Source organism: Oncorhynchus tshawytscha, linkage group LG04, assembly GCF_018296145.1.
Source record: "Oncorhynchus tshawytscha isolate Ot180627B linkage group LG04, Otsh_v2.0, whole genome shotgun sequence".
NCBI lineage: Eukaryota > Metazoa > Chordata > Actinopteri > Salmoniformes > Salmonidae > Oncorhynchus > Oncorhynchus tshawytscha.
In genome coordinates, this window is record NC_056432.1 from 72,002,909 (window position 1) to 72,022,908 (window position 20,000).

General features: G+C 43.6%; 1 protein-coding gene across 2 annotated transcripts in view; it reads right to left on the minus strand.

Moving 5' to 3' along the window:
• The window catches only part of LOC112237507 (transcription initiation factor TFIID subunit 4-like), a 117,404-nt gene that overhangs the window by 44,326 nt on the left and 53,078 nt on the right, over positions 1–20,000 (minus strand). For both annotated transcript variants that reach the window (XM_042321192.1, XM_042321193.1), the window contains 4 exons: positions 12,917–13,086; positions 9,650–9,780; positions 8,515–8,640; positions 4,284–4,340 (listed from right to left, as the gene is read on the minus strand). In XM_042321192.1, coding sequence (XP_042177126.1) covers positions 4,284–4,340; positions 8,515–8,640; positions 9,650–9,780; positions 12,917–13,086 — 484 coding nt within the window. The remainder of the gene's footprint in view (positions 1–4,283; positions 4,341–8,514; positions 8,641–9,649; positions 9,781–12,916; positions 13,087–20,000) is intronic.

The following is a 20,000-nucleotide window of genomic DNA, read 5'->3' on the forward strand; positions in this document are numbered from 1 at the left end:
TCCAACATTTCAATTATTAATTTGATGTCACGGCTCTCGTCGTAATGAGGATCGGACCAAAACGCAGTGTGGTAAGTGTTCATGATTCTTTATTAACCAAAAAACTTGAACAAAATAAAGTGAAAAAAAAACACGAAACAGTTCTGTAAGGTTCATAAACTATACAGAAAACAACTACCCACAAAACACAGGTGGGCAAAAGGCTGCCTAAGTATGATTCCCAATCAGAGACAACGATAGACAGCTGGGTCTGATTGAGAACCATAGCCAGCCAAAACATAGAAATAAAGAAACTAGAATGCCCACCCTAGTCACACCCTGGGCTAACCAAAATAGAGAATAAAAAGCCTCTCTATGGCCAGGGAGTGACATTTGTAGACAAACTGGAATTAAAGCCAGACTACATCAGCGGCACAGAAAATAAACTATCCAACAGAAGATAAATCTCCTTCAAATGTTATTATTTGATTGCATTGACAAGCAAACACATGTCAATATCACTTCTGAAATACAATACATTTAGCCTATTAACTTGTTGACAAGTTAACAAATGATACAGTATGTTGAATTCCCATCTCCAACTCATCCAAAAATAAAAGTTACAGAATGGGATTAAGCCGGTGGTTCAGATGAAACTATCCAAGCAGTAGATACATCTCCTTCAAATGTTGTTTGCGTTGTCAACCAACCACAACTCAAAATTACTGTTGTAATACGGTTGTAATAGCCTAAATATATTTAGATATCTTACAAGCTAATGTAACATTAAACCTTAAAATTAGTAACACATCCATGGCCTCATTGAGGTTACTGTAACTAAAAATGTCTTCTTATGTATTCATAAAAATAATGCATAGGTCGCTGCAGGTTTGTGGAGATTTTTACAATTGCTGTAATAATGTCGAACAGTATTGATCACTTGCACCATATATTTTTTATGTAATTTCAATTGCAGCCCAGGTTGTTTGGTTCTGCACAGTGATAACACATTCATCGGTTGTATTAATACAAAACAAAATATCTGACATTGTATTCCCTTTTAAACTTAGTTGTGCTTTTAAATGGTTGAACGTGCAGTGATATACTGTACTTTGGGTGACAACTAAAAATCAGACATTGTTTTTCCATTGGATTTGGTTGTGCTTTTAGATGGTTGAAAGCAGAGTGATACTACACTGGAATATCAATTAACTTTTGGCTGTCTTTTTGACTGGGTGAATATAGGTTGTAATCTCATTGATCAACATCTCAACCAAATATTACCAAGTTATCCACGTTGAAATGACGTGATGTGCCCAGTGGGATGTGAGGTCCTGGGGATGATGAGATTAGACCAGAGAGAGTCTTCCTCTCTCCTCTCCCTGCCTCCAGATGGAGTTCTGATGATGAATCTATGGCCGCAGTGTGTCTGTGTGTCTGACACTGTGATGTATGTAGGTCTGGTCCACTCTCCCCCCCACCCCACTCTCACTGCCTCACCTCCTGCCTCAGTGGGATTTCAGACAGAGCACACAGACCGGACCAAAAAATAAAGAAATGAGGAATACTCATTTTGGCCATTGATTTTCACTGGGGGCATTTCTAAAATAGCCCATCTGACCTTTTGGGCGAATGTTTCTGAATGGAGGAAACAGGGGCGCTACACACGTTTGGCCTTATGCCTTTTGCTATCTGCCTGGGCGGTACTGAAGGCTGACGGGGAAGGGGGATGGATTAGGTTGAGGTGGAAACTGGAGAGGTCTGATAGAGGCCACATGGGGCCAAGGCTGCCATCACACTACCAGAGTAGTGTGTCTCTATCATCCCACTCTGACTGGGTGTAATTCACCTGTAAGCACCTCAATAAAGTTCCCCAACACCTCCCTGTTCCCTCCCCATATACCACACCTGCCTTTACAAACAAACTCGCGCCAACTCAATTTCAAACACATTTCTTGGAACAAGTATATAACTGTCATAGAAAATTATTTTTGGAAAGAGGGTTGGCAGGATTGTCCACCCGTCCATCAGTCACCTGGAAGAGCAGCTCAGCCTCATTATCCTGATGAAATTTGTGCAGATGTGCTGAATGAGGAGCCGCCACCGACAGACTCCCTCTGCGGTAACCGTGGTGACACAAACAGCTAGCTCTGTCCCCTTGAGCCAGTCAGGTGATGAAAACCAGAGAGGCACAGGACTGAGAAACGACAGCCATTAAGCAAAAAAAAGAGAGAAGGGGGGATGAAAAAACGTAGAGAAAAAAAAATCCCCCTGTAGTGGTGTCATCCCTGACTGTCGCACTGAACATTACATAAAGTAACAATTTCACCCCCCAACCCCCCTCCCTCTGCTCCTTCTGAAATTCTAAAATGAAAATGAGAATGTGCGCGTGCCGCGTTTCTTTCTCAGAAGATAATCTGGCTCCATCCAGATGATGAGCGGCCTGCCACTTAACGGGGAGGAGATCCACTTTGATCACACCACCCCGGGGCGAACCTATCGCAGCACAGCCTATTACACTGCCTCATTTGCATATGCAGCTAGGGCTTATGGGGAGGCTGAGATCTAGTCTCAAGGTTCTAAACGAATGAACAGAGCCGAAAAAAAGCTGACATGTCTTGAGTCAATAAGTATTCAACCCCTTCATTATGGTAAGCCTAAATAAGTTCAGGAGTAAAAATTGCATACAATAATAGTGTTTAACATGATTTTGGAATGACTACCTCACCTCTGTAACCCACACTTACAATTATCTGTAAAATCCGTCAGCCAAGCAGTGCATTTCAAACACAGATTAAACCACAAAGACCAATGAGAGGAAGGAAACCGATCAGGGATTTCACCATGAGGCCAATGGTGACTTTAAAACAGTCACAGAGTTTAATGGCTGTGATAGGAGAAAACTGAGGATGGATCAACAACATTGTAGTTACTCCTAAATATTAACCTAATTTGCAGAGTGAAAAGAAGGAAGCATGTACAGAATAAAAATATTCCAAAGGCACTAAAGTAATACCGCAAAAAATGTGGCAAAGCAAATTAACATTTTGTCCTGAATACAAAATGTTATGTTTGCTGCAAATCCAATACATTACTGACTATCACTCTCCATATTTCCAACCATTGTGGTGGCTGCATCATGTTATGGGTATGCTTGTAATTGCTAAGGACTTGTGAGTTTTTCAAGATAAAAAAATAAATAAATTGGAGCTAAGCACAGGCAAAATCCTACAGGAAATCTGGTTCAGTCTGCTTTCCACCAGACACTGGGAGATTAATTCACCTTTCAGTAGGACAATAACGTAAAACACAAGGCCAAATCTACACTGGAGTTGCTTACCAAGAAGACAGTGACTGAGAGGCCAAGTTAAACTTTTGACTTAAATCTACTTGAAAATCTATGGCAAGACCTGAAAATGGTTCTAAAGCAATGATCAATAACCAATTTGACAGAGCTTTGAGAATTTTGAAAATAATAATGGGAGAAGGTGTGGAAAGCTCTTAGAGACTTACTCAGAAAGACTCACAGCTGTAATCTCTGTCAGGTGCTTCTACAAAGTATTGAGTCATGGGTGAGAATACTTATGTAAATTAAATATTTCTGTATTTCATTTTCAATACATTTGAAAACTATTCTAAAAAGCCGTTTTCACTTTTGTCATTATTGGATATTGTGCGCAGATGGATGAGAAAAACTTTATATTTAATCCATTTTGAATTCAGGCTGTAACAACAAAATGTGGAATAAGTCAAGGGGTATGAATACTTTCTGAAGACACTGTAGCTGTACAATTGAACAAATAAGCACAGTAGCTTCCTACTTTATTTTTTATATTTCCCATTTCCCATTGTGCGCCTACAGTGCCAAAGCCATTTCAATGTTTTAAACCAAAATGTATACATAACTGTGACAGTAAACATTTTTCTATCCGCTTTTACAATGCAAATGGCTCTACAGAAAGTGCTATGGTGAATATTAAACCGGTACTCACAACACTGATAGGCTCCCCAATCTATCTCTTTGAAAGAGCCATGCACAATGAACAGCAGTCTCCAAAATGTTATCGGGAGCCAGAAAAGAGAGAGGGAGAGAGAAAAGAGGAGGAGGATCTCTTTGGTGTGGTATCTCTGTTCTATAGAAACCACTTTTCCAAACGAGACGGACATCAATCAGCACAAATAATTCCTACAACTTTTTAAGTCAGACCTTTAAATGGCATTACATATGTAGCGAGGCATGAAAAATTTATATGCTGAAGTCTTGGGAAAATGTCAAGGGTAATGATCTCCAGCACAGCGCTTACCTCCTTAGCTTTTTGTTTCAGCCGAGCCTGCTCTGGGTCCTCTTGCCTGGAGCGACTCTGCAGAGTTGGGGGGGAGACACAGGTTAACAGCTGGTTTAAGGACCCCCTCATCTGTTGCAGCCAGCACAAAAATAGTACAAAATGGGAACAGGATACAAGGTGTCAAGGACATCATATTTGGATTCATAGAAGTGCAATTGAGCGCCCAAGGCCAGTGCCCTTTAAACCTGCGCCAAATCCCGCCGTAAATAAGCCGCTGGAGGGAGATTCTAATCAACGAAGGTTATTAAAAATTCTGCACGAGCCAGCAGAGCACACAGGGCCGGGAGAATGTGCTCAGAAAGTCACAGGCACTGGCACTCTGTCTGTCTGTCTGTCTGTCTGTCTGTCTGTCTGTCTGTCTGTCTGTCTGTCTGTCTGTCCCTCTTTTGTTCCAGTGCCATTGCTGTGTGTGTGTGTGTGTGTGTGTGTGTGTGTGTGTGTGTGTGTGTGTGTGTGTGTGTGTGTGTGTGTGTGTGTGTGTACGTGCGTGCGTATCTCTCTATAGTCAGGACCAGAGTCCACAGTACTGGAGCGCCACTGTAATTAGTCAGTGAGAGCTGAGCTGCCTGTGCAGCTTGTACCTGTCTGTGTGAGCTGTTAACCACAGGGCCTCCAATTAACCATACAGGGACTCTTCTAAAAGCTCACTGTTAGTGGCACCCTGCCAGATCACCACACTATCACAGTACCAGCCTACTGTAGCTATCAGCGACGCAGTGTACTTTTCCTATGAGTCTATGAAAGAAAGATAGATACACTGTTGAATGTTCCCGTAGTTTTATTGTACAACGTTTCGCCCCGTAGGTCTTCGTCTATGCTATGGTAATACAGGCTGCTAACAGTGCTGCCCCCTGCCATAGCAATGGGAATAATTCTATACAAAATCTACTTCCTGTTTAACTAGCATAAATTCATTTAGCTTGAATGAAGGTTAGGGATATGACTAGTAATGGTCCAATGTGTCTTTAACATTGCCTAACCTCTCTAAGAGCATGGTCATCCCGGTGGTGTTAAAGACTACTTCATTAATATCTCTGAACGTGATGCTCCTCCCGATGTTTCTTTTTTCTACTATAAGCAATCAAATGCTATTTGCCTTCAGTGGTGCTGGAAAGCAAGAGTCTAGCTACCCGTGCCCTGGCTCCCTCCCTCCCTCCCTCCCTCCCTCCCTCACTACCTCATGAACAGATGCAGTCGTCTTGCCCTGCTCCTTGCTAATTGGCTTTAAATATATCAGGCGGTTCACGTACTGGTCGGTGTCTCAACTAAAACTAATGCATTTGCCCTCCAGTCGGCCGGAGCATCCCTGAAGACCTGAGTCATATTTTAAATGGACGGAGGAGTGGGAGCGGAGGAGGGGATTATTTTAGTAGATTCTTATTTGAGAGGTCAAATTATAAGGGAGCCCCAGCGTGGAGCCTGGCCGTCAGCGGGGAGAAAACAGGGACAAAGATGGACTGTTTACAAAGGGCCATGGTGGTACTGACATGCTTTATTTTTCTCTCTCTCTCTCTCTCTCTCTCTCTTTTTATTTTTTCTCTCTCTCTTTTATTTTCTCTCTCTCTCTCTCTCTCTCTCTCTCTCTCTCTCTCTTTTTTTATTTTTCTCTCTCTCTCTCTCTCTCTCTCTCTCTCTCTCTCTCTCTCTCTCTCTCTCTCTCTCTCTCTCTCTCTCTCTCTCTCTCTCTCTCTCTCTCTCTCTCTCTCTCTCTCTCTCTCTCTCTCTCTCTCTCTCTCTCTCTCTCTCTCTCTCTCTCTCTCTCTCTCTCACTCACTCACTCACTCACTCACTCACTCACTCACTCACTCACTCACTCACTCACTCACTCACACTATACTGTTTGAATACATCAGTTAGAGAGTGAAATATACTGTAGGACGTGTATAGTGGAAATGGACAAGTCAGATGAATTAATGTGCCACCATCCTATGACATAATAATGAGGCCAGACAACACATATTGCATATTAGCTATACAGTTATACTAAAGATTTTTTCAGGTGTGATAAACTGATGTTTAGTAAAACTTACTGTCATATACTCCTTCTAAAGACACTTACAGTTAGGCCCTGAGATTGCATCTTATTTAAATAACAAAATAAAACTTGGTGCTTAATTAACAGTTTTACTGTCAAGGCAGTAGTTTCCTAACTACCAACTATAACAGCGGCAAGGCGGGTCATTGTTCATCAGTCTGAATGTTTCTAATGTCCTGCATGGCAGGCAGGGCCAGACCATAACAATGCTGTTAACACAGGGAAGTGATAATGCAATCAGCTGTGGGACATTGTCTCTGTTGAAGATGTATTAAATGAAGCAAGCTTCTCTCTAATGTCTCACCGTGGGGCATTTCCCTTCAAAACACATTCTGTTGGTGGTGACAGTATTGAACCTTTGCATCATACTGTATGTCTAATGAATTATGTACCTGTCTTATTTGATAGATTGTATGAAGTATGTGAGAACTTATTCAAGTCATTTCACAATCTTATACAAGTTAAGTGTGTGCAAGAAGTGTTTACACCAGTCTCAACAGCCTGAGTGTGACTGGGTGGACACACATGAGTGTGCAGAGACTGCCTAGATGCAATTCATCTGTTCTGAGACTCTGTAAGGCTCTCTGAGGCTCTCCTGCCCACTACTGTTGAAGCTGGTTCTCCTGAGTACTGAGATGGCTGACATGACACGCTTTTAGCTCTGGGCCTGTCAGAGGGTATGTGAGGAGGATCAGATCAGAGGACTGTATAGAGTTCCACAGTGGTTCCTCTGCTTGTTGTGTTGGGGACAATGAGAGGACAAAGGAGCCCTAGAGCGAGGGGGCGGGAGAACACACTGAGGTCACTCTACGGAGGGCGCACTCGGTTTCATCTGTTAGCTAGGGCCTGGGCGGGAACAGCGAGGACACCACACTGCCCTAGACACTGACAAGGAACACACACCACACCACAGCTAAACACTACCTTACACACCACCTTACACACCACCTTACACACCACCTTACACACTACCTTACACACTACCTTACACACCACCTTACACACCACCTTACACACCACCTCACACACAAGTAACACACACAATAGCAACAGAGCTACAGTCCCTACAAGAGGTCGACCGATTATGATTTTTCAACGCCGATACCGATTATTGGAGGACCGTAAAAGCCGGTACCGATTAATCGGCCGATTTTCTTTTTGTTTTTTGAGGAGGTGGGTTAATAATGACAATTACAACAATACTGAATGAACACTTATTTTAACTTAATATAATACATCAATAAAATCAATTTAGCCTCAAGTAAATAATGAAACATGTTCAATTTGGTTTAAATAATGCAAAAACAAAGTGTTGGAGAACAAAGTAAAAGTGTAATATGTTCCATGTAAAATATGTGCCATGTAAGAAATCTAACGTTTCAGTTCCTTGCTCAGAACATGAGAACATATGAAAGGTGGTGGTTCCTTTGAACATGAGTCTTCAATATTCCCAGGTAAGATGTTTTAGGTTGTAGTTATTATAGGAATTATAGGACTATTTCCCTCTATACCATTTGTATTTCATTGACCTTTGACTATTGGATGTTCTTATAGGCACTTTAGTATTGCCAGTGTAACAGTATAGCTTCCGTCCCTCTCCTCGCTCCTCCCTGGGCTAGAACCAGCAACACAACTACAATTAGCGCGCGCTAACTAGCTAGCCATTTGACTTCGGTTACACAAGCCTCATCTCGGGAGTTGATAGGCTTGAAGTCAAGTGCTGTTTGAATGAATGTTTACGCGCCTGCTTCTGCCTACCACCGCTCAATCAGATACTTGTATGCTGTTATGAAAACTTGAAATCGGCCCTAATTAATCGGCCATTCAGATTAATCGGTCGACCTCTAGTCCCTACACTGGACTTCATGGTGTATGAGGTAGGCTTAGAAATGGGGAAACTGAAACTGGTAAGATTTCAGCGTATTGCTAAATTGGGCTAAATCAAATCAAATCAAATGTATTTATATAGCCCCTCTTACATCAGCTGATATCTCAAAGTGCTGTACAGAAACCCAGCCTAAAACCCCAAACAGAAAGCAATGCAGGTGTAGAAGCACGGGATCAGGATGGAATGTGAAAACACTTCCATGACTGTGTGGTTATAACTAAAAGGGATATATATGCCTTTATAACAAGAAGGTGACTAGGACTTACTTTAGCTGCTTTGAGTAGGATCTCTCTCTCCTGTTCATCCTTCCTCTGCTTCTCTATCCTCTCCAGCTGCTCAAAGAACTTTAGCTGCGACCGCACGTCTGCCGACTGCTCCAACCACTCCTCATCCTGCAGAGAGACATAGAGGGAAAGAAAGAAAAAGAGAGTTAGTGGAGGAAAAATAACTTAAGATACTAAGAAGATCTCATTTTAACCACAAGTTTGGATAAACATATTACTACAACTTTAGACACCTCGTCTCTTACAACCACCAGTTTGGATAACTTATCACAACTTTTCTTTGTTTACACGTATCACCGCTTCTCGTTGTGTTAAATATGTTGTTCTGCACTTGGGAGATGGGAAGATGAGACAAGTTTCAGAAGGAAAACAAAGTTTGTGGGTCATCAAAAAGTGAATATGACAATTGTTTATTCCCTGTGTGTGTCTCTGTCTCTCTGTTCTCCCCCAACACCCTTTATCAGTTTCTCTCACTCTATCTCCCTCTCTGTGGCGATGTGAGGAGCTGGCTGGCAGAGCAGAGCACAGAGTGGAGTGACATCTGAGGGTTTGTCACCACGCGCACGTCTCTCTCATCCTTCCTCCCTCCTTTGTTCAGAGCTGAGCCTGCACTCCTCCCCTCCTCCGTAACTCAGTCGAGCCGTGCTCTCTCTTTCAGGCCGCCCGCCCGGTTGGTTTTTTCGCTGATGTCAACAGAGTGGCTTCACAGAGACGAGGAGACTTCACGCTTCTAACACGCCTCATTTACAAACCGCAAAAAAGACAAAACAAGACAGGGACAGCTGTAGCCCACCACCCCTCTCCTCTGCCTCACATACAAACAGGAAAACAGCTTTTCAAAGTTGCTATGTTTTTTGCTTTCTTTCTTTTAAAAGGAGCAGAGTTGAATTGACTTTATTGAAACCCAATTAAATGTGGTTACATTGCTATATTCAAGGCTAAAAGTTAATGTCACCCATGCTGATGTGCCAGACAGAGGCCTGAAAAAGATCTACCAGGTATTTTTCAAGTTCTGAAGAATATGTTTATGTGGAAACTGTGCTATGGTGTTTATCACTTAAGTGTAAAAAGCGCCCCCCTCCTCATAAGTATGTCTGTCTCTGGCACGACTACTTACTTTACCACCGTCCATCCTGTGCTGTGCGATGGAGGAGACCTTCTCCAGCACAGTGCGGAGTCGGGACTGGGTAGCGTGGGAGATGAAGTTCACAGCCTCCATAGGAACCTCTGACACGCCAAACTTCTTAGCTTAGGGTCACACACAGACAGAAGGACTCCAACATTAATACACGCTGATCTCCCCAAATCCCAGTCAGAAAAGGCTTTTCATACTACTGAACCAAGCTGAGCTGAACCAAACCAAGCTGTAATGAGCTGGCTGTTGGAACCATGCTAAAAAGGACAAAGCAAAACATCTGTGCCAGCACAGTTTGGGTCAGGTCAGGACCATAGTGTGAAATGTGTTTAATAATGATAAAGCTCAGTCTAGATGTTTCACCACACAGGTCTTTTTTTTCTTTTTCTTTTGAATTTGACCCCCTTTCTCTCCCCAATTTCATGGTATCCAATTGTTGTAGTAGCTACTATCTTGTCTCATCGCTACAACTCCCATACGGGCTCGGGAGAGACGAAGGTTGAAAGTCATGCGTCCTCCGATACACAACCCAACCAGCCGTACTGCTTCTTAACACAGCGCGCATCCAACCCGGAAGCCAGCCGCACCAATGTGTCGGAGGCTACACTGTGCACCTGGCAACCTTGGTTAGCGCGCACTGCGCCCAGCCCGCCACAGGAGTCGCTGGTGCGCGATGAGACAAGGACATCCCTACCGACCAAGCCCTCCCTAACCCGGACGACGCTAGGCCAATTGTGCGTCGCCGATTACGACAGAGCCTGGGCGCGAACCCAGGGACTCTGATGGCACAGCTGGCGCTGCAGTACAGCGCCCTTAAACACTGCGCAACCTGGGAGGCCCCCGATGTTTCACAGTTCTAGTGCCATGTTGAGAATAGTATCCATGTATGAATTGCCAAGCTTACTCTGCAGTCTTTCATGTGTGTAGCTGTAAACAACATTGGCCAACCTTAACTTTAAAGGATCATTTCAACTAGTTTTCTGGCAGTAAACAGTGTGAAGTCATAATTCAGAGGACAGAGTTTAGCAGGTTAGGATCTGTTTTTCTTCCTTTTTAATATCCCATTAACAGAATGTTCTCTCTGGTACACTTTTAAGTAAACCACACCAATTATTTAAATCAGCTGTACTGTACACACATCTTTTCACCAGTCTAACATCTCGAAAGGATCGAGATCTGTATAAGCCTGGTAATTAGTGTGAAAATTCAAAAACATTTTCTCTGGGTCGTAAGCGATGTCAAAAGGAAAAATACTAAAGGCTTCCACTCTCCAACAAACAGAGATCTTTAAGGCACCGAGACAATGAAAGCCAAGTTCTCTATGAAATAAATACCTTCCTCAATGTACAATGTAGTCCACACCAGCCCCTCACTTAGGACTATAGGAGAGTCTAAACAGCATCGTATTGCTTTAGTGTTAGTTTCCAACCACCTTAACAGGCTTTATTTTGTACTGTATTTACTGGTAATCTCATCTGCCCTTAAATAGAGAAAAGTGAACTTTCTGCACTGAACACGAGTGAGTCTCTCTGGAGTTGAGTACTTCTGCATGTGTCTCTGCAGAATTGGACCTCTGAGGTACCAGTGCACATTTACTTTGAGAGGCTATTCTAGAGAACTCCAGCTGTGCATATGTTCTAGGCCCTGGGAGTCAGGAGGGAGTTGCTGCTTGCAGTTTCCCATGGCTCAAGGACAAGCCTGAAGAATGATGGGGAGGGGGAGAGATAAGAGAGATAGAAAGAGAGAAGGGGGGTGAGAGGAGAGAGAGATGGGAAGAGATAGAAAGAGAAAAAAGGAGAAAGAAAGAAACAGGGAGAAAAAAAACAAGCTCCTCTTCTCCCAATCTATGTGTGGACATTCTGAAAGACACAGGGTTCCCTGGTCCTCACCGGGTCTGAATCTACCCTGCCCCGCTGTACATCTCCCTGTCCAGTGGTGGCAGCAGAGAGCAGAGAGGGCAGCATGAAGCAGAGGGGTGAGTCAGGGCTGTGTACCACTGTGTGAGGAGGACCACATCCCCACTAGCCTCTGATTGAGCAGAGTTGGCAGGCTGGGGAGCCTCCCTTGGTTCTGCTGCCAGCTGAGAGTTCTCCACAGCCCATCACTGACACAACAAAGCCGCCTAAGTGCCACTTCCCCAGCAGGGGGCACCATGGCCTCCCACCCACCTGGCCCCCGCACAGCACCAAGCCCCCAGAGCAAGATTTAAAATTTTAACCCCCTCCTCCCCAAGGCGACAGGATAACAACCTCACCAATGTACTGTCTAACAGCACGTGACCTCTGGGCCTCATTGTCACTGTCACTGTGGATACTTAGGTAAAACAAGACAAAAAGTCTTAGCGATAAAACTCCCTGTTGTGCTTGAATTCTAATCTACTGTGTGATTTATAATGCAACTTGTACTCAAGACTCAGTTGTTAATGGTAATATATATCCGTGTATCATCTCAGATTCACAAATAGGACAGTATCTGAATGTGGAGATCCAATCAAAGGACAGAAGAAGAACAAAATCCAGTATTGTAACTCTGAACTCTCTTCCTTCAGTCCACAGGACAATCTGACAAGCAGCCTTCAAAAGACAGCTCTATAAAGTATTTATGTCAGGGCCTGGGGTCTAGTAAGTTCAGACAGACACTGAAGAATTCAGGGAGGTGAAAGAACTGTTAAGTGCACCAAGTTTAAAATGAGGGAGGGCAGAAAGGAGCGTCTGCTCCGGCCTGGCCTGCAACCTCCCATCAGGGGAAGTAAATCAAACTGTCTGTCTTTAGTGATGACACTACAGATGCAGAAACAACAAGGAGAATACAAGAAAACACAAAGCTAACAGATAGATTTCATCACACACACACAGACAGGGGTATGGCCTATATTTTCTAAACCAACACACGTTTGAAGGAACATGATTCTGTTTGGTACACGTTCATGAATACATTCAAGATCAATCTGAAGATAATAATCCCTATGATGAAAATGAAGATCAGCATCATTGGCAACACTTGATGATTATGGAATTATTATTATGGACCTGGAGATAATACTAACCGTGAAGACAACGATACTGTACATGATTCCACCTCAATTCTCCATCATTTAATGACTTTAAAGACTTACTGTGTATGCAACTTCTATTGTTCTATTGCTGTGAACAAGTCCTCATCATATACAATATGGGTATTCTCCAGAGGTTTCTCTAGTGAGGGTGTCATCATGTATTATAATGTACTGTAGTTGTGTACTGTCCGTACCTGTCTCCAGGATGCGTCTGTGTAACAGGCCCGGGTGAAGGAAGGCCTCATCTTTACAGGAGCGGATGTGTGTCCCCACCAGCTCAGAGTTGGTTGCCAGGATACGAGCGCTCTCTTCATTCAGGTTCACCCCCGCCATGGACGCCACATCGTTAATGTCATCATCATCCCTGGAAACAAATAGATGGAGGATTCATGTTAAGGGCTCTACAGATGTAGTTTTTTTTCTGCAAACTTGTAGTGTATTTGAGTTTTAAACATAAATCTAAAGTTGTCATTTCCACTTAGAAATGTCAGACTTGTTTTGCGCTCATGAAAAATGTATCAACCCCTACAAAAATGTCAATTAATTATAATCCACATAATAATTCAAATGTCCTGTTGCTGCAGGACTATTTTCCTGCTGTAGCAAACTGGATCAATTTAAGAGCCTACATCTGTACATTAGCTCTTACAACAATGTCTGTATAAAACAATACTATATGTCTCCCTTTTACAGTATTAGTTTGCATGTCCCTATAGACAATTACAGGGCTGTTCCTGTGGAAAAAGGACTCTGATTTTCTCATTTCATTCAAGGTGCAATCATACAGGGAATGTAGTATATGCACTTGCATTGTTTTGATTCAGAAGTGTATAAGCTGCTCATAATAATACACTATTTTAATAGGTTTTATTCCATCCAGAGTCCATTTGAGTCAGCATATAGTAGGGCTGACAATGTTTGGATGGCGGGGAGCTGGGTAAGGATGCACAGGAGGATTGGAACTGCTGTGTGATGAATCTGGCAATATACTAAGATCAACAAACACTGTATACAGACCCCTCTGCTGAGAACAGCAATATTATCCAGTATTAGTCCAGTGGAAATATCCACCACCATTCACAACACGAGCTGGCTTCTCAATACATTGTTCATTTTCTTATATTTGAGGTTTTTTAGAATTCATACATAGGTTTGGATAAGTAATATGTATTAGATATTGTATTTGAGGTAAACAGTAACAAGGGGATAAAGGACCAAGAAGACCTATTGAGGTCAAGGTCCTCCCCAAGGATGACCATCATTAAAAGAATGGAGTGTCTGACCCAAACAGTTCACCTTTAATTTTAGTTGTTGGGTGAATCTGAAATTGACAGTCGCCAGGCCTAAATCCTCTTTTTAGTCTCTATGAGTGAGTGCTAATGACTACTGTACCCTAACAGGGGAACGAGTGCTGTGGTAACCTAGTTGTGGCTGGCAATGCCCTGAGCTGATCATCCATGGAAATACTGCCTCCCTCCCTCGTCCGCTGGGCTGGAGGAACTACTGAGTGGCGGTGACAGAGGGCACAGAGATCCACAGAACACACACAGGGCAGCCGGACACTCCCTCCCTCGCCCATTCCATCGCCTCCCCTCTAAACTAATTGGTGTTCGCACCGCCAGCAGTCGCTGGTTCTGACCGTCAGTGTTGTGCGGAACAAGGCAGCACGTTGATGCTGCCTGGTTCCCTAGTCTCTGCCTGCAGCAGGCGGGCGTCCGTGCATGGGAACACATCACCATCGTCAGCGGCAGGCATCGCACCCCGCTGATGTCTTCCTGTTCCTCTGTAAGGCCACGAGCACCTATATGAGTCCTGACATCCCAGCAGGAGGTTGACAAAGACGATTAGAGCTCCTTCCTGCACCAAGAGATCTCACTAGACCCTCTACTCACCCTGCCAGTCCCAGTCCTACTCTCTCTGAGTCTAATAATGAACCTCCATGTAGAATCTACCCAACAACACTCTCATGATACAGGAGATTACTATGTTATTATTATATATCTCCCCTCCTACTGTAGGCTATACATCTTCATCTTCACCACCATCATCAACACTCAACACCCTGGCCTCCTAACCTCATTATCCATTAAATAAATAAACCTTACATAAATCATCATATGTATTGATGATTAACTCAGTTACACAACACAGCTAGTGGACATGCTAAGTTTCTATGCAAATAACTACCTTATCCCTTATTCTTAATAGCACAGCTAGATGTCTCCTGTGTTGGGGGGGGCTACAACCAAACGGAAATGCAATACATGGCTGACATTATAAGGAGTGAATTAGTTATGAAACGCACAACAACAACAAAAAGATTCCTGAACGAATGTACAGTACCTTCTCCTCTCACTAATAAAGGTGAGATGAAATTAGGTTCCACTGTGGAGGAAAAGACACCTCTCAATGATTGGTTTGGCTTTGCTGCGGGACATGACACCGAGAGCAACATGAATACTTATGCATGTATTTTCCATATCAAGCCTGGATGGGAGAGGGCACGCCATAGGTGGGGAGTTGGATTGCTCTGCCATTTAGAAGGAGCATGTGTGAGGAAAGGGGGCATCCAGTCACACACACACAGTGGGTCCAGGATCCAGGGCCAGACACTCTCTGATACCTCCCCCAGAGAGTGCCCCCTGTGCCAAGGTAGGGGTCGTCCACCGAGCCATCTGAGTGACTAACATCCCTGACACCCCTCCATGTAGCTAGTCGTACCTCACAGTGAGTGAGACACACACACACACACACACACACACAGGCACAGTCCACTGCAGCTTCCTTAGTTCCTCAATGTGCACTACAGCCTGTCGCTTTAGACAACGCTGACTGCTGCCAATATGTATCAAAGCCAGTTTACTGCAGTTAAGCACGTTCCCTCACTGTGTGTCCGGCCTGGTCTGGACGTGAATGAGCTGGATGGGGGCTGGGGTAGAGGGACGTATGCCCCAGACCAGACATAGAGTGGGCTCACCGCTGGCATTTGAACCTTTATTTAACTAGGCAAGTCAGTTAAGAACAAATTCTTATTTACAATGACGGCCTACCAGGGAACAGTGGGTTAACTGCCTTGTTCAGGGGCAGAACGACAGATGTTTACCTTGTTAGTGCCTGGATTCGATCCAGCAACCTTTCGGTTACTGGCCCAACGCTCTAACCACTAGGCTACCTGCCGCGGCATTGAGCTGAGGGGACGACGTCTGAGACGGCTGAGAACTAGGGGATGAGGGCCGGCTGTGATTAAAGCGGATGTTGGGTGTTTACAGAAAGCATGGAGACCATCTGCTTCCACTCAGCAATGTAAAACTACTCTGTCTGTCTGTCTGTCTGTCTGTCTGTCTGTCTGTCTGTCTGTCTGTCTGTCTGTCTGTCTGTCTGTCTGTCTGTCTGTCTGTCTGTCTGTCTGTCTGTCTGTCTGTCTGTCTGTCTGTCTGTCTGTCTGTCTGTCTGTCTGTCTGTCTGTCTGTCTGTCTGTCTGTCTGTCTGTCTGTCTGTCTGTCTGTCTGTCTGTCTGTCTGTCTGTCTGTCTGTCTGTCTGTCTGTCTGTCTGTCTGTCTGTCTGTCTGTCTGTCTGTCTGTCTGTCTGTCTGTCTGTCTGTCTGTCTGTCTGTCTGTCTGTCTGTCTGTCTGTCTGTCTGTCTGTCTGTCTGTCTGTCTGTCTGTCTGTCTGTCTGTCTGTCTGTCTGTCTGTCTGTCTGTCTGTCTGTCTGTCTGTCTGTCTGTCTGTCTGTCTGTCTGTCTGTCTGTCTGTCTGTCTGTCTGTCTGTCTGTCTGTCTGTCTGTCTGTCTGTCTGTCTGTCTGTCTGTCTGTCTGTCTGTCTGTCTGTCTGTCTGTCTGTCTGTCTGTCTGTCTGTCTGTCTGTCTGTCTGTCTGTCTGTCTGTCTGTCTGTCTGTCTGTCTGTCTGTCTGTCTGTCTGTCTGTCTGTCTGTCTGTCTGTCTGTCTGTCTGTCTGTCTGTCTGTCTGTCTGTCTGTCTGTCTGTCTGTCTGTCTGTCTGTCTGTCTGTCTGTCTGTCTGTCTGTCTGTCTGTCTGTCTGTCTGTCTGTCTGTCTGTCTGTCTGTCTGTCTGTCTGTCTGTCTGTCTGGGGTCACCACCACAGAGCACACTGGAACTCACATAACAACCCATCAAAACACATCACTACACAGAACAGCACATCACAACACAGCACAATGCAACACATCACAGCACAATGCAGCACAACACATCACAACACAGCACATCACAACACAGCACAATGCAACACATCACAACACAGCACAATGCAACACATCACAACACAGCACAATGCAACACATCACAACACAGCACAATGCAACACATCACAACACAGCACAATGCAACACATCACAACACAGCACAACACAGCACAATGCAACACATCACAACACAGCACAATGCAACACATCACAACACATCACAACACAGCACAATGCAACACATCACAACACAGCACAACACAGCACAATGCAACACAACACATCACGGCACATCACAACACAGCACAATGCAACACATCACAACACAGCACAATGCAACACATCACAACACAGCACAATGCAACACATCAGAACACAGCACAATGCAACACATCACAACACAGCACAATGCAACACATCACAACACAGCACAATGCAACACATCACAACACAGCACAATGCAACACATCACAACACAGCACAATGCAACACATCACAACACAGCACAATGCAACACAGCACAACACAGCACAATGCAACACATCACAACACAGCACAACACAGCACAATGCAACACAGCACAACACAACACAGCACAACACAACACATAAATATATACATAGGTCAAGGTGGAGACACTAGAGGGGTTATGCCTGGTTGATTATATTTTAACCATGTTTGACTGGTTATAAATTGAATCTCTGAGATCATAGTCTATTCAACCCCTATCCACTTATCTACTCAACCCTAGCATTATATTCTTTACAAAGGGAAACAATACAAATCTGATGTTATACAAAACACCATCTACATAGCACAACACTGGGGAGTGGAAGGAGGGGGGAGCATTTAAGATCAAACAAAAAAATGCCTACAGTACAATCTCAGTATCATCACTATTTTAAGGAGGGGGGAGACTCCCACCATCCCTGGCCTATTGTGCACCCATGCTAGGAGGGAGTGGCTGAGAGTGAACTGAGGTGAGAGGATATACACGCCACAGGGCTCTGTTCCAACATGCTCTTATGTCCTCAGGAGGGGAACAGTATAGAGGTACATACAGCCCTGCCCTACCAGGGACTACTACACTACACAGCCAGACAACAGGGATTCCTAATCCATGTCAACCAGCAGAGGAGAGGGGTAGTGCTGGTGAGGATATATGAACCCTATTTGATTGATCTGACATGAAACTAGTGTGTAGCCTATGTACTGTATGGGTAGCCAGTATAGTGCACTGCTAGGGCAGGGAGGCAAAGGTTTGTGTAAACATGGAGGCAGAAGCACCAGAGGGAAAAGGTTGTCAGTAACAAGCAGCCCTGACAGCTTAATTATCAAGGCCACTAAAGATTTATTGGTTTATCAATCAGGGCCCGGGGTGGCTAATTTCCCCTCAGGAAGGGAGGCCATTACCATGAACCCGGTGGCCTACTATGGGCTCGGAGCCAGAGGTGTAAAGTAACTAAGTACAAATACTTTGAAGTACTACTTAAGTATTTTTGGGGGGTATCTCTACTGTACTTTTACTCACCTACATTCATAAAGAAAATAATGTACTTTTTACTCCTTACATTTTCCCTGACACCCAAAAGTACTCCTTACATTTTGAATATGTAGCAGGACAGGAAAATGTACATACATACGCACGCACACACAAACTACGATGTGCGCAATCACGCATGTACACACACACATAAGCACCTATACTTATAGGTCAGATCGTAAAGATCGTCAATTTTTCATGAAGATGTTTTTTACAAAGATGAAACGAGCTGAAGAACCTGGAAGGAGGGTAACCATAAATACCTATATTAACAGAGGGTAACTATAAATACCTATATTAACAGAGGGTAACCATAAATACCTATATTAACAGGGAGCAACCATAAACATCTATATTAACAGGGGGTAACCATAAACATCTATATTAACAGGGGGCAACCATAAACATCTATATTAACAGGGGGCAACCATAAATACCTATATTAACAGGGGGCAACCATAAACATCTATATTAACAGGGGGCAACCATAAACATCTATATTAACAGGGGGTAACCATAAACATCTATATTAACAGGGGGCAACCATAAACATCTATATTAACAGGGGGTAACCATAAACATCTATATTAACAGGGGGCAACCATAAACATCTATATTAACAGAGGGCAACCATAAACATCTATATTAACAGGGGGCAACCATAAATACCTATATTAACAGGGAGCAACCATAAACATCTATATTAACAGGGGGTAACCATAAACATCTATATTAACAGGGGGCAACCATAAACATCTATATTAACAGGGGGTAACCATAAACATCTATATTAACAGGGGCAACCATAAACATCTATATTAACAGAGGGCAACCATAAACATCTATATTAACAGGGGGTAACCATAAACATCTATATTAACAGGGGGCAACCATAAACATCTATATTAACAGGGAGCAACCATAAACATCTATATTAACAGGGGGCAACCATAAACATCTACATTAACAGGGGGTAACCATAAACATCTACATTAACAGGGGGTAACCATAAACATCTATATTAACAGGGAGCAACCATAAACATCTACATTAACAGGGGGCAACCATAAACATCTACATTAACAGGGGGTAACCATAAACATCTATATTAACAGGGGGCAACCATAAATACCTATATTAACAGGGGGTAACCATAAACATCTACATTAACAGGGGGTAACCATAAATACCTATATTAACAGGGGGCAACCATAAATACCTATATTAACAGGGGTAACCATAAACATCTACATTAACAGGGGTAACCATAAATACCTATATTAACAGGGGGTAACCATAAACATCTATATTTAACAGGGGGTAAAACAGGGGGCAACCATAAACATCTATATTAACAGGGGGCAACCATAAACATCTATATTAACAGGGGGTAACCATAAACATCTATATTAACAGGGGGTAAAACAGGGGGTAACCATAAACATCTATATTAACAGGGGTAAAACAGGGGGCAACCATAAACATCTATATTAACAGGGGGCAACCATAAACATCTATATTAACAGGGGGC